Raw genomic sequence first — 14874 nt, 5'->3', positions numbered from 1 at the left:
AAAGTCTTCTATGAGTTAACGTAACGAAGACCGCGCGGGGATCTGTATATTACTGTGGGGAATAGACGCTAAGATAGACATTGATACTATGAAAATGAATAAGATCGATCATCACCGTCCACATAAACATGCACTTCTTAGACCCTGGATTCGCCTGAACCCACGACTCTCCTGGAACCCGTATGTCCCACGTCCGGCCGACTACTTCCAGGGTGGCTGCTGCCAAGCTGAACGGCGCCCGTCCTCCGTTCCTGCCGCCATAGTCGCTGGCCTCCGGACTTCCACGCGTGCCGACTGTACCCTCTCGCCGCCATCCCAGTAGTGTCGCTCTTCGTACTTCATCTCCTTGAAGTTCCCATCTGCCAACAACGGTCGTGGCCAATACTGCCATCCTTGGAAATCCCCGTGCATACTCTTAGCCCCGTTGTCTGCTTTGGGTGGCGGGCTGACAGGAGGCTTCCAAATGGGGTAGAAGGCGGTCTGCACGGGCGCGGCCTGCTGTACATGAGGGGGCATCGGAAACGTGTGTGGCTCCTTCGGCGCCGTAGCACGCTGAGGGACAGTCTTTGCAGCTTGCGAGGCGATACTCATGAACTTGGGCTTCGCAAAAGCCTTAGCAAGCCATATGTGGTTAGTGTCTGTCGTTACCTCCAAGGGTTGACGTATAGTGAGCCCACCTGCTGTATTCTACAATGACCTGTGGCCTTGTCCTTTTTGTCGTTCTGCTTTGGAAGCGGGGCCTCATTCTAAAGATGATTGACAGTTATTCGGATACGTTTGCCACGTGAACGGGTGCAATTTGAGATTCACCTTCACGTTCTGAATGTCAGCCTCCTATGAAGTGTGCACATCGGAATATGGCATGCGTATGGGAGAATGAAGAACATACCTCATCATCAGAGTCTTTCTCGTCATCCACCATCCGACCCATTTGGGCGTAGAATTGCTGGAGATCACCCGGATTCACGAAGATGAACGGGCCGTGCATGTTCACAGTAACCTTGCGTTCAGGCTTGCGGAACATTGTGAAGTAGTAGTAGTCGTTGTGTGAGGAGCTGGAGGTGCGATGTGAAGACTGCTGTCTCCATTTCATAACCTGTACTTTATATCCTCACTGCGGCAAGGTTCTGTCTATATTCGTGGAGTACGGGCACTGCTAGAGAACCACATACCACTCGGTACAGCCTGCGGGCGTGGTTGATGAACGATGCAGCGCTATGCTCTTGCTAGGTTCCGAATGCCCATCTAAGTCCGTGTGGTCCACGATGCAGTGCGGGTGGTTCGGCAACCCCAATAGAGTCACTATGACTCGTTGACACCAGGCAACAGCTCGAAAATGTGCAGTGTCGCCTGCCGTCTCGGAGCAAGCTATCACCGTTTTATAGTGTGTGGTCGTGTTACGTTGAAGGAGATGGAGATAATCTTGTGCGGGATCTACACGTTCTGAGACGCTATGAGTCGCAAGCTCAGGCGCGCTTGTGGTCGCACATCAAACCTTCGAGCCTCGAGCGACTTCAAAGAAGCACGGGTTGAATTGTACTCCTATGCGCCGCTTACGCGGCGACAGGAGCTGTGCGAGGTGCGGTAGTTGAATCTCACTCTGGTCCCGACATGTATAGTCAGCGTGACAAATTACGCATAGCTTGTGTGATGTCAATGTCACCTTGCGACCAAGTCCGGCCCTACATATCTGCTGGAGCGGTGCAGTGCACCTTGGTATATGATCCACGCTACGGAATGGAAGAGCAGTGCTTCACTAACACTACTGCACGCTAGGCGTGCAATAGACGTTCGAGCAGAAGGTTGATCACTTACCAAGTTTCACCACTAGCATTCACCACATCCACTGCATAGCATAGCGTAGCCCTTATGCGCACACTCAGCATGCAGTGAAAACTCCTGAGTGTCAAGCGACCACGCCTTATAGCTCGTATGCGACGGCGGGCGGAAATAGTACAGCCTCAAGTTGTGAGGCATTCAGGTGCGTTTTTTAGACATACAATGGCCGAGTCTGACCAGGATGGCCTGAATCTGGCTGAGTCTCAGGTTATGAGTTCATACTTGGTGTTGCTTCAGCAAAATTGGAGTTTTGCTGATGCAGAGTGCTCGCTAAGACAACCCGAGAAGATACTGAAAACGAGTGCTGGCTGACGTATGCAGGACGAAGCGCGAACCGTTGGTTCTCTGTCAGTCAGCAAGAGAACTAGGGAATTGCTTACTAGCGTTCGATGATAGCAAGTTTGAAGTAGTACATCATGTCTGCACTGTGCCGTACGGCCTTGAAAGCGCGTTTCTTAGCACGTGCTCATACCTTCAAATTCGTCACGCAATTTGATATCAACGCTCGAAGCAGGGCTAGGCGGTTTGTGTCAGAAGCGTTCAGTTGCTTTTCATACTGTTCGCAAACGTGTCTTGAACGTTGCGCAACACCATCGGGACCATGTGACTGTAGTAGATCAAGATGTAGGTGTTTGAACTTGAGGTTTACGCGAGCGCACACTGCGGTAGGATAGATGTAATCGAATCATAGTGACACCGTATAGTTGCACGCGAGGTAGCTCGCATCATTGAGCGTTTATACCCTTACCACCACGACGCTGCCATAAAATATTCTCCTCGTCACTTGTCGTTCGTTTGCTACTTCAACAGCAGACCGCTGCATTCATGACTTAGATAGTTGTACTGTGAGAAGACGCGGTAGTGCAAGCCATGTGGACATATTCATAAAAGGGATGTAGAGTATATTAGCCCAGGAGGTAAATGAGCCCAAGTTGAAACAGGAGGGGTGATAGAAAGCAACGTGCCCAAGAGATGCAATTCACCTCCTAGTCTCTTTCTTCACGTTCTTCCCCCTCTTCTCTACATCCTTGTCGCCCTTCTTACCATCGTCTCGCTTCTTGTTCCTGTCATCGTTACTGACTCCCTCGTCGTTCTTGAACCTGACATCCTTCTTCACCGCACCGCGCTTGACAAGCTTCGCAACCTTTTTCGGAGTCTTCATACTATCATGATTCACTTTGACTTCAATAGGCTTCTTGACCCAATGATCGTCCCTCTTCGCCTCGTCGACCTTCGCCGCGCCGACCTTCCTTACCTTGCCGTCCTCGTCCGTATTAGCCCCCGTAAGGTTGGTAAACTGTGCTCGCTTCTCCAGGGATGCATCGACCCTCCGCATCTCCACTCTGTACGTGCGCGTTTCTTCGTCAACTCGTCCATTAGAATGAACCCTCCTAAAATGGTACTCCTCTCGAACGCTGACACTGCCGTCGCTCTGAGACATATGACATCTTTGACCAACCATCGAACGCATGTGCTAGGCCGGCTCACCTTCACCCTCGCAGCCGTGCGTATTTCCTAGGAGAAATAGTGAATCGGACCGACAGCTCTTCACATGTGAGCGGCAGACGCTTACCTCGAAGCCATCAGTACTAGCTGAGCTGGTACTTGGTAAGTCGATCAAATGGCAATGGCGTAGCATGTCGGGGAGTGGTGACCACGAAGATGCAATGTTGTCTTGTGAGTAAGTATCGGTTGAGTGCAAGGTGGTTGGCAGGGCCGTCACCCTCACGCGCTCATTATAAGGGTCCTATTTCCACGCTCGCTGATTGCGCGTAGTGCGCAGTTGGAGGGTCGCCGAGACCACGCTGTGCGACCCAGTCAAGGAGCACGGGCAATGCAATACAATGTCGCTCCTAGGTTAATATCCAGAGTGTGGACAGGAACCTTCAATGACGATAGATTCTCGGCGTGGCCCTTGGCAGCAACCACTACTATCTTTGTTCCGCTAGCATCGCTCGATATCGGGATAGGCGGGAGGGCGAGTCCCTGCGCGCCGCGCCGCAACGCGCGCGTCTGGGGTGCGGCCCCATCAGACCTAATCTGTTCTCTGAGTCAGGTGCTTACACAGAACCGGATCCCACTCTGTGGCGGAGAATTGCGCACTACCAGCTATGTGGCGCACCCTAGACGACGCTGCTGGATTGACCTGGAGCGCAGAAAACGTGCAGCTGGGACGATGAGCTGGATTGACACTTCCATCATTATCTCATTGGTGTGATTCATCTTCCGTCGTCGAAGCCCCTTGAAGAAGATGGTTAGCGTTCATTTACAATGCCAATTATGGCAACAGTCAGCTGGCGTCCACAAAGTCAGGGCCAAGTAGAAACAGAAGCTCGGCATCGCACCTCGGAACCTGACACCGCGTGCGTTGCAATGAAACCCCTCGAAATTCCAGGACCATCTCGCCCATTGCATCACCAAAAGACGGGGAGAGGTAGGCGCGGTCAAAGCGGCAATTATACACACGCATACTCCGAAGACATCCACAGTGAGGGAACGTGAGGGAATAACGCGTGACGTGTGAGACACGCTTGTGGCTGGGCATCAGACTTCGAACCCGTCGGAGAAGCAAGCGCCTACCAGAAATCCTACTTTTCACTTGTTTTTCACCCACGACTGCGAATAGCTATTGTCCTTGCACCCTTTCTCTACTGGTTCGAAGGGATAGTGCTTTCAGGCCTGCACAAGACGTACGTGATCCACAAGACATCTGACACTGATACCATGAACATCCTAATGGCTTGGACCCTCTATCGCTCCGAATGCGTCTTCGATCCTGACAAAGTAAGATACGGAGATCTTGAGCCCTGCGGCTGAGGAAAGGAGTCGGCTCCCGGTCGTTATGGGCTTGGCCCGAACTGAGCAGAACGTTCAGGAACGCCGTGCTGTCGTTGTGTGCTAACGCCGGTGTATCCGCAGGCGGGATTAGTCACGCGCTTATGCAAAGGCCATCCAGCGCGAGCGGCGGGATGCGCGTCCTGGCGGCGTGAACAGCCACATCGGAGCCGAAGGGAGCGGTTAGTGGCTCAACTCCGTGATATTACAAGTCCGTGTCACATATGATCACATCTTGCGACTCCGTATGCGTGACAGCTGTGATCGCGGATCACGCAGAGTGACGTGCCCATGGCTAACCTGGCTGGACTTACTCTTTATGCTGACACACAGACTGTCCCCACCCGCTCCAGCCGCACGGTCTCTTACAAAACGCAGGTAGGGTACTTATATCTCCTCTACTCTCCCATCCTAACTTATAGTCCGGCCGTCGTCTATTCCCTCCCTCTTCATTATGGCGTCCGTTCATGCCCCGGCAGATTCTTCTGCATCACTTTCGGTCTCTCCAGCCACAGGTGCAAGTTCATCGAAGAACTCCGCCAAGGTAGAGGAGGTACAATCACGCCAAGATCGTACCGAAACAAGCTCCCATTCCTCAACGATCGTAGATGAACCCGAACAAAACCAAGAGGATAGCGACAATGTGGAGCGTGAATTTGAGCGCGAAGCGTTTGGTCCTCAGCCCGGAGACAAGGCGTGGGATCCGTACGAGATTCACATTGCGCCAGACGACCCAGACCACCCCTTTTCGTGGTCAAGGCTGTATAGATGGTATCTTACGATGCTAGCAGGTGTCGTGTTGCTCAATGCGTATGTGCTCTCCCTACCCTGAATCATAATATGGACCGCTAATGGTGCACACAGAACGTTCGCGAGTTCCGCACCAACAGGGATCGTTCCACAACTGATGGAGCACTTTAGCTTCGGTGGAGAAGTAGCGACATTGACGATCTCTCTCTTCGTTGCCGGCTATTGTGTAGGTCCGCTCTTGTGGGGACCGCTATCGGAACAGTTTGGCCGGCGATACGTCTTCATTGGCACCTTCATTGTCTACACGGGCTTCCAAGTTGGCGCAGCTCTTTCGCCCAATACCGCGTCGATTCTCATATTCCGCTTCCTTGGTGGGACTTTTGCGGCGGCTCCACTGTCGAATAGCGGGTAAGTTCAAGTGTCACTCCAGCGTTTGAACTAAGTAACTCACTATGCCATAGTGCCTTGATATCAGATATCTGGGACGCAGGCACTCGTGGAGAGGCACTCGCCTTCTTCACTCTCGCGCCTTTCGCGGGCCCGACACTTGGCCCCATCGTTTCCGGCTTCATGGCGACGGCTGGCGTTGACTGGCGATGGGTATTTTGGGTCCTGACCTTCTTCGCTGGTGCATGCTTGATTTTGATCGTCCTTACGCTGCCGGAGACTTTCCTGTGAGCCATCTTTCCATTGACCATGCTTTGGCCGATCTGACGCGCTACATTGTCCAGACCTATCATCATGGTGCGCCGAGCCCAGAAGATGCGCAAAGAGACGGGTGACGATAGGTATTTCGCGCCATACGAACGCCAGAAGCTTGGCTTCTCGCAGCATGTCAAGCGTGTGTTAGCGCGGCCCTTCCTTATACTCTTCAAAGAACCAATGCTGCTTGCTATTACCGTGTACATGAGTGTAAGCCTCTGCTTACTCTGATCAATCCTGACTCTTACTCATTCAATCTATCAGTTCGTGTACGGCTGCATCTACATCCTCTTCGAGGCGTACCCGATCGTATATACCGAAGGCCATAACTTCAACGAGGGCATTTCCGGGCTCATGTTCCTCCCCGTCTTCATTGGCGGCTGCGCAGGCGTGTTCTCCTACCTCCTGATCTTCAACCCGCGCTATGTCAAGGCGCAGGCCCGCTACGCACCCGAACCCGTCCCGCCCGAATTCCGACTCGAGATCTGCATGCTCGCCGCGCCGCTCTTCGCCATCTCGTTTTTCTGGTTCGCCTGGACCTCGTACCCGAGCATCTCCTTCTGGGCGCCGCTCATCTCGGGCTTCCCGCTCGGATGGAGCATCGTGTGGATCTTCCTCGCGCTCTTCAACTACATGATCGACGCGTATCTCTTCGTCGCCGCGTCCGCGCTCGCCGCGAACACCGTCGCGCGGTCATGCTTCGGCGCGGGCTTCCCGCTGTTCGCGACGCAGATGTACAACAAGCTCGACCCGCGCTGGGCGTCGACGCTGCTCGGCTGCATCGCGGTGCTCCTCGGGCCGATCCCCTTCGTGCTGTACAAGCTCGGGCCCGCGATCCGGCGCCGCTCGAAGTACGCGCCGACGAAGCCGCCGGTGGAGCAGAAGAACGTCGAGAAGGAGGTGGACCCGACGAACAACGCATAAGCTCATTTTCGCTGTCGTTTTGCATTGCTATCATGATATCCGATATCCGTAATGACCGCTCACGCACAGCTCCTCGTATTTTATCACGCATTTATGTCGCATCTTCGCGACTTCGCCTACTTTACCCATCCTAACGGCCCCTCCTTGCTATTGTATCCCCAGGGAACAAAGGTCGCTGTACACGATCACGCCGCTATGTCTTACGGACTCGACTGTTAGGTCAACTTATTAGGTCATTATAGATAAATCATCGAAACGCGATGGTCGTCACATTACCGCTCTTGCTAATGTTGTAGTACTACGTATTGTGCAACGCATGTAGTGTACATACAATAGAGTTGTCCTCAGCTCAGACCTACCTCGTTCATTGTGAAGTGGAACGGCTTCTTGCCGAACAGGCTGAGACCGTTGGGATTGCAGCGTGCAGCCATGTTGCATACCGCTCAATTGTGGTTTCCACACAGGATCCATTTGAAAATTTCATATCCGTCGCAATAAGGTCCCTCAGGAAAGGGGTCATACTGGAAGATGAACATTGTAGGCGACCAAAACTCAAAAGTAAATACACGGGCTCGCGTGAGGATACAATCTGAAGAGTAGAGGCTTGAAGTACCCGTGGCGCATTCCATCGGTTACTGAATTATCCATACGGTCACATAGACCGGGGATTCTGCACAACACGAGTTAGGGATGTGTAATTGGGGTGTCTCGGGCCCCATCTCCGCTGTGGTCAGTACCATGTCACAGGTCTTACTCATACGGTATACTTTAGGATGTGAACACGATGCCGGAAACCCCGCCGGCAGGCAACGTTCTCGATGGACAGGGATCAATGGATGATCAGGCTACAAACCGATGGGGTTGACCTAACGTTAAATTGTTTCTCGATTGTCTCCATTGAACCCGCCGACGGATGATCCATGATTTATGATCGGACTTTCGAGCTCTCCATCATGGAGATTACAGCAAGTGTCTACCTCATGATCCTGTCTCTCCGATTAGCCGCCCACCATCTGCACCATTGACGGTGAGCTTCTGCCCCACCTTGCTCCGAGGTATAATCTGCGAGGGGAAGTTTGTCGTGACTGGCCTTGCTCTGATCAAGTGCTTGTAGCGTCTACAAACCGAGATGATGGTCGCTCAGTGCTCTGGTAGGACTTGTCTTGTTCTGTTTCCGCAATGTACTCCTCCGACGGTTCCATGCTGTTTTAATTAACCACAAATGCCGTATGTCTCAAGTCGCGTCGGGTCTCCTATGAAAACCTGGTAGACCTTGATCCACGTCCCGAACACCCGATCGGAAGGTTGACCGTGCGTATGAAGAGTTGAGGCGATTGAACGTCTGACGCGCTGCATGATAGAAGGAATCGGAAGGCATTTGTATTAGAGGACGGGGAACAACGGAGGGTGAAAGGACACACCATTCAGCCGATGTGTGACCAAAGCTCGTTGCTGAGCTGGAACATCTCCTTCATCGCGGTGCCAGGCCCATACTGCTTCCAAGGATGACGCAGGGCTACCGGAATGGTCATGATTTATCTGTGATACCTTCAGTTAGTTCAGTAAATCCTCTCCCACTCAGAAAAGTGACATACACAGACGTGCCGAAATTGTGCGCGACGCAGCCTGAGGTTAGATCGTCGGGACATATTGTGTGGCGGCATCACTTCTTTAAATGATTGTGGCAGCCTTGTCCAGAAGCCTTCAACGCTTCTGTAGATGTGCTATGTGGCGGATAACTGCTGCCCAGGTCGACTCGTCTTCGTCAGCAACGTCCGTGGAACTCGCAACATCGTCGTCGTCAACCTCGGTGGTGCTCGCATCATCGTCAGCAACCTCAGTTTCACTTGCATCGTGGTCAGTCTCGTTCTGGTCGCCGTTTGGACCACCTTGCGCATCCTTTTCATTCTCGCGGTCGTCATCGTTCCCGGCCTCGCCTTCGCCTTCACTGTCGTCCCCTGCATCGTGTACAGGATCCGCGTCCTCGGAGGCGACGTCGGAATCCTCATCCCAGTCCGCACACCGCATTGCCCCCATCGCCTCGAGGTCGAGGTTCGGTGCAATGGAATGCAGCCATTTCGCGGCGTACGCGGGATCTTCTACCTCCGAGTGGGTCCAGTACTCGACGTCCAGCTCGACTAGGCTAGACGAGACCACTGAAGGGATGTCCTTCAGGTACTTCTGCCGGAGGTCTACCTTCGGCAGCCACAAGGCCTCCAATCGAGGGCAGCGTTTGATGAACTCCAGGATTGCCGCTGGGTTCAAAATCGGGCGTGCATGGGGCTCCGCTTCGTGGCCCCACGAGAATATGAACCTGCGTAGGTCACGCCAGGTCCTTGCCATCACCGCGAGGTCCCCGATCGACCACAGCCGCACCCCAGATCCCACCAGCACGATATCGACGTTCTGCAGGGGAAGCGCCAATAAGGGCTTGCTGAACGCGCCGAATGACGCGCAAGATGGATCGTTCCATCTCAGATACAGATCGCACCTGAAGTCGCGCAGCGAACGGAACTGGCTTGCAATTGTGGCGAGGCAGTCGCGCCATTCCGATGAGCTCTCCTGCGAGCAGCCTGACACTTCCAGCTCGTGGAGGACAGGCGACGTGATGCAGCCCATTATCTGGTTGACTTGCATCGGGTTGCCGCAGAGGTAGAGCTTCTCCAGAGCGTTGAAGCCAGATATGTTCCGGAGTGGGCCGTTTATCCGCCCAAATACAAGCGAAAGGCGAGTGAGCGACCGTAAGCGACTGAGCCTCGTGATCATGCCCGCATCGATGAAGGGGCAGTTTAGGTCGACTTGGCGTAGGCTGGCAGGCCACAGCTCAGGCATGAGAGAGGCGGGATGGATATCACGGAATATGGCCATCTCCTGAAGTGAATCACCCGCCGTGGAGAAGACGGTGCGGAGGATGGCCTTGATACCCTCATCCTCGCTTTCAGGGCCGATGTGATCCCCAGTGAACTCAAAGGCGCGCAGAGTCGGGGAAATGAGATGCTGAGCAGATGTATCCGCGGGGGAGCCTCGACGCCAGCGCAGGATGCGTAGTTGAGGGAACAAAGGCCCCTCAGGATGTGCATCTAGCAGGTCCTTGAGAACCTGAGCACCGGACATCGATGGCCCGAAGTCAACCTCCAGTCTTCGTACATAAGTGGCGCACTTTTTGAAACGAGCCCACTCGTTTGCAGATATGTCGCCACTGATGCGCTATCCGACAAATTCCCAGTCAGTCTGCGAGACCATTGCGCCAGCCACAGAAAATTGGACACTCACGTAAGTCGGGTCGTCAGCAGACACAACTTCGAAGCCGGAGAACAGGCGGAGAGCGTGAACGATGTCTACGTCCTCCCATAGGTATTTGACAGCGATATCAGAGAAAGTCAAGTTGACCAGGGCGAGACGCGCGAGGTCTGCGCTGTGTTCTCTGCTCGGAGAGAAGTGGCTAACGACTTCGTTCACGATGTCATATACAGACATCGCGCGCTGTGCAGACGTTTGATAGAACATGTTGCTACATGTGTGTGTGGGTGTGTGTGTGAGGGGAGGTTGGGCAGAGTTGGGGGTTAAGTTGCTGTCGGTGAGTGGCGACGAGTGGTGGTTTGGGACAAAGGAGCGAGAGGCACACAACGCGAACTTCAACGCACCAACGCGACTCATGTGACATGTGGCCTGTGGCCCGAGCGGGCAGCGAATGCACCTTTGTTGTGTGTCTCTCGGCCTATTTTCCTGTTGAACGGCTGATTGCTTTCCGCGCACGGCACAGTCTGTCGCGTCCGAGGAGGCCATATCTTGACAAAGGTTGGGATCGCATTGGGGAGCAACACCGAGGTGAGGTCCCTGGACAAGACGAGAGGTCAGCAAATCATAAGCGAGGCGCTGCTATTAATATTGACCATAGCAGGGGGGGCGTAGACATAGGCGACATCCTTACATTGTGATGGATTGTACACCCCAGGCTCTCGGAGACCTCTCCTACCTTTCTTGAATGCTCTTGCCAACTTGCACCATGGAGAAATAAAGCAGCTCCTGCGTTACTGGTAGAGTAAGGATGTGGATCAGCAACATAAAGCATGAGGACATGATGCGGGTGGTCTGCGGGGCTTCAATGAGGTACGTCTTGCAGTGTCTCCTGTGTCTCGGCAAGTCATATACAGTAGTGTGGCACTGGGGTCGAGCAGACTTGGCACGGTCAATCGCACTCCCGCCTTCGCCTGACACAGGCCTGGCGGCGCAGAGTGTGCTCGCAGCTCTTGTGGACGAGGACGCCGGCAGGTCAGAGGTTACTGCAGCCAATACAAGTGAGATCCCGGAACATTCATTGCCTGCAGAGCAGGACAGCCAGGAAAAATCTCGGCCTTAGGGTCTACGGCCTCTCGACCGTTCATTTCGGATGCCATTCACGCTATCATTCGTCACTGCTCGCATACAAGCCAGCTACTGGTCTCCAGGTTCAATTTAACTCTGTGCAAATCTAACATACATATTGCTACTCACTGCTATCCACGCCCACGAGCAGGCGCGACGCCCTCGCTGTCCTCCGCGAGCGTATCAACGCAAAGATCGAAGTAGCCAGCACTTCGGGCATCGCGTCCTACTCTGTCAGCAGCGTCCAACCCGCCTCCGTGCATCGCTTCTGCGCCCCCAAGTACCATCTCGGAGTGGTCCACATCATCGCATCGTCCTGGCATACGTCCGAGGCAGGGCTATTCCGGGCTCCTAGACGTTCGCCCTGTACCGTACACCAGGACGCGCTGGCAGCCAGCACCGATGTGCGGTCGAGGACACAGCCCTGGGGCTTCGAACCATTCGCCGGGCTGCTGTCGATTGCTGGACGATAGGATCACTGAAAGCGGAGCAGATGGATGCGCGGAGACAGACCAGATCACATATCAGACGCGCGCCCGCACATGCGTCTCGGGGTGGTCACACGCCTCGGGCTTTAGGCTTTAGACTTCAGGTTTTGATTCTTATTTCGATTACAGTTTTATATCCGCTTGAGGGCGTAGCCCTATTCCGGTCATACATGCGTGCACGTATCGGGGGCATGGTGGATTGTAGGCGGTCTGGTGGCATAAAGGCTTTACGTTGACGGCTCCTCTTGTGCATTGACTCTTTTCTTACAATCCAAACTACGGAGTGGACTTGGTGTAATGTAATCGAAAAGCAGATGCTGTATTCATGCCCTCGTCCCTCTTTCGATCCTCAGAGATGTCAGTTGCAGTCCGTAGTCAAGAGTCAAGGAGCCATCCTTCCATCTCGTCAACCACTGTGGGCATAAAACCTCGCACTCATATCACAGAAAGGGTGGGGATTTAAGAGATCTAGAGCGACTTTCATACCCATCTAATACAAAACACACAAGAGAGAAAATGCCGAGTATCCAAGCATTACAACACGCCCACTCAGCTCGTCTGCAGCCTGGCCTCCGCTCGCGCGCTGCAGCGTCATTACTGTATATTAGTCAGTACACATACAGGCCGATTACACACACGTCGCACACATCACATAAGAACATCAACACCGTACAACGTTTAACTAAAGCAGCGTCCAGGCCGCATCCACACAGCGCATTGCCAAACGAGTTGAAAAGGCATTTGTAATGAGCGACGGGAAAGGACGACGGGAGGGGGGAAGGACAATGAAAGCCGCCGTCTATACGGGCGGCGTGCAGCCGAAGCTCGTCGCCGCGCCCGTCTGGAATGTCTCCTGGATCGCAGTGCCGGACCCGTACATGCCGAGGCATGCCATCGCGAGCGCAGCCCATGCGAGGAAGAAGTTGAACGTCTTGAACAGCAGCATCTTTGTCTCACCGCCGAAGAAGCCCTGTAATCCCACAAGCAATCAGCATGCAAGCCTATAAGGAGGAGGAGCACAGAAAGGGGAGGGGAACCGGGGGAACCCGGAGTGAATGCGGAAGGAGCACGAAAGGATGGGGATGCACGGGTGGAGGAGTCAAATAAGGGAGAAAATAGGGAGGGCAAAGAGAGGGAAGCAAAAGGGGGGAAAGACATACGCGTTTCCAGTTGATCTTCCCGGTGGATGAGTCACGGCCATGCTTGAGGAAGTAGTAGCCGAAGATGAGCGCGGGCGGGAACGTATACGTGAACTGCATGATGCAAATCGCCGCCACGAGACCGGAGATGGTCTGCACCTGCGGGATGGCCGCGCCGACAATAAAGGCGAGAGCCCAATACAGGAAGACCATGCCTGCGTTGCGACCATATCAGTCCCTGCACGCTACAAGCACGCGACCATGTATGTACTCACCAACCCAAATGATGTGGCCGGTACGCGACATGAGGGACGGGCCGCCAAGCATGTCCTCGACAATGTTGTAGTACGCGATCTTGATGCCGATGTTGCCGTACAGACCAGCAGCGATGATACCGGTGACGAGACCAAGCACATTACCGACCGTCTGCCACGAGTACTTGCTAACACCCTGGTACGCGATACCGAGCGTGTACTGGCCCTGGTAGCTGTACACGAAGAGACCTGTGTGGCGCTGGGTTAGGGATCGCGCTGACGGAGAAACAATGCAAACAGAGCGCACCGTAGAGCAGGTATGCGACAAAAATCAGCAGCTGTGCGCAGCACATGCCCTTCCAGAAGTCCCAGGGGCGGCGCATCTCGGCGAGCATCTCAGGGAAGATCATGGCACCACCATATGCTGTGAAAAAGGCGAATTAGGACGTGCTCACACGCGTAGTAAACGTTTAGTGACTTACCGAAGACCATGTTCATGATACCGTTGACCTTCGAGGCGATCGGCAGACTAACGAACGTCGACTTGACGATGGGCTCAATACCGATACCGTACGCGCTCTCCGCGGCGCTGTAGTTCGGGGGCGAGTGCGCAATGAAGCCCATGGAGATAAAGATGATGCTGGAACCAGAGTCAGAGTATGCGCAAAGCAATGCGCGCATGCTACTTACGCCAAGTTGATCCAAACAGCACTGGATACATATATACATAAGTGACGATCGAAATGCGAAGTGGAACGCAAACATACGAGTTCGCGAGCCAACCGTAGGCCTTAAGCGTACGGATCTGACCAATGAACATACCAACGATCGCCCAGATCACGATGCAGACAGCAAAGCAAAGCTGAAAACACAAACTTTAGACCCCATTCACATTCAGCTCAATGTGAAGTATAAACTCACGTTACCCTTCGCAATCTGGCTGAGCGACTGGCCATTACTGAGACAGATCGTGCCGACATTGATGATTAGCTGCAAGCTCTGCAGTACACTGACGATATGCCGCGCGGTGCGTCCGTAGATGCGCTCCGTGAGGTCGGCATACGTCTTCACGGGGAAGGTGTCCGAGTCGAGCTTCAGGAAGAGCCACCACAGCAGAAGACCGGTATAGCAGGCGACCACACCCATCTAATTCCAGAACAGACGCGCAGATAACGCGAGGCACGGGTGACGTCAATAGAAAGAATTTTGGGGCAGGGTGGTGCACATACGATAAAGTAAAGAATGACGCCAGGGACGTATCCCACTTGACTAATCGCATAGGGCGCATTGAAGGCTGAAAATATGGTGTGAGGGATGGCTTGCGACCGAATCGGAAATGACACTTACGACCAAGGATATCTGTGGTAATCAAGTAGAAAACGGCGGCCCACTAGAAGGATTGTGAGCGAGACACACAACTGAACATTTAGCACGACTCACAGAAGCGGATCTGAGCGCTCTGCGAGCGTTGATCCTCTCCTTTTCGTCTGCCGTAAGAGCCGCCTCCGAGACTTCGGCGCCTTTCGAGCTTTTCCTGCGCTGTGTGTCAATACGAAGTGAGGGTGTGATGTCGTCATG

At 53.8% G+C, this 14874-nt stretch overlaps 5 protein-coding genes across 5 annotated transcripts; 1 reads left to right on the top strand and 4 right to left on the bottom strand.

The window, feature by feature from the left end:
• Window positions 1–201: 201 nt before the first annotated feature.
• Window positions 202–1886, bottom strand: POSPLADRAFT_1141337 (hypothetical protein; the record flags this gene model as incomplete). Its single annotated transcript, XM_024485289.1, has 7 exons — window positions 202–648; window positions 678–746; window positions 811–834; window positions 890–1055; window positions 1173–1302; window positions 1558–1730; window positions 1816–1886. 7 exons carry the CDS (start codon window positions 1884–1886, stop codon window positions 202–204), a joined length of 1080 nt encoding a protein of 359 aa, XP_024339704.1.
• Window positions 1887–2818: 932 nt separating this feature from the next.
• On the bottom strand, window positions 2819–3478 carry POSPLADRAFT_1046284 (hypothetical protein; the record flags this gene model as incomplete). Its single annotated transcript, XM_024478989.1, has 3 exons — window positions 2819–3271; window positions 3328–3354; window positions 3413–3478. The coding sequence occupies 3 exons, from the start codon at window positions 3476–3478 to the stop codon at window positions 2819–2821; spliced, it is 546 nt and encodes a 181-aa protein (XP_024339703.1).
• A 1650-nt stretch (window positions 3479–5128) lies between these two features.
• Window positions 5129–7050, top strand: POSPLADRAFT_1046283 (hypothetical protein; the record flags this gene model as incomplete). The annotated part of the gene is made up of 6 exons (XM_024478988.1): window positions 5129–5189; window positions 5283–5484; window positions 5539–5832; window positions 5886–6098; window positions 6156–6336; window positions 6391–7050. The coding sequence occupies 6 exons, from the start codon at window positions 5129–5131 to the stop codon at window positions 7048–7050; spliced, it is 1611 nt and encodes a 536-aa protein (XP_024339702.1).
• A 1704-nt stretch (window positions 7051–8754) lies between these two features.
• On the bottom strand, window positions 8755–11635 carry POSPLADRAFT_1046282 (hypothetical protein; the record flags this gene model as incomplete). Its single annotated transcript, XM_024478987.1, has 6 exons — window positions 8755–10257; window positions 10324–10561; window positions 10695–10719; window positions 10748–10887; window positions 11027–11333; window positions 11545–11635. 6 exons carry the CDS (start codon window positions 11633–11635, stop codon window positions 8755–8757), a joined length of 2304 nt encoding a protein of 767 aa, XP_024339701.1.
• A 1067-nt stretch (window positions 11636–12702) lies between these two features.
• On the bottom strand, window positions 12703–14793 carry POSPLADRAFT_1141781 (hypothetical protein; the record flags this gene model as incomplete). The annotated part of the gene is made up of 11 exons (XM_024485345.1): window positions 12703–12873; window positions 13064–13257; window positions 13318–13545; window positions 13604–13720; window positions 13779–13936; window positions 13987–14007; window positions 14064–14158; window positions 14218–14442; window positions 14526–14590; window positions 14644–14686; window positions 14737–14793. Coding segments are annotated over 11 exons (1374 nt in total), but the record flags the coding sequence as incomplete, so codon positions are not given.
• Window positions 14794–14874: the final 81 nt, after the last annotated feature.

The sequence above is a fragment of the Postia placenta genome (assembly GCF_002117355.1).
Source record: "Postia placenta MAD-698-R-SB12 unplaced genomic scaffold POSPLAscaffold_6, whole genome shotgun sequence".
NCBI classification, from domain to species: Eukaryota; Fungi; Basidiomycota; class Agaricomycetes; order Polyporales; family Adustoporiaceae; genus Rhodonia; species Rhodonia placenta.
This window is presented reverse-complemented; position numbering and strand designations above follow the sequence as displayed.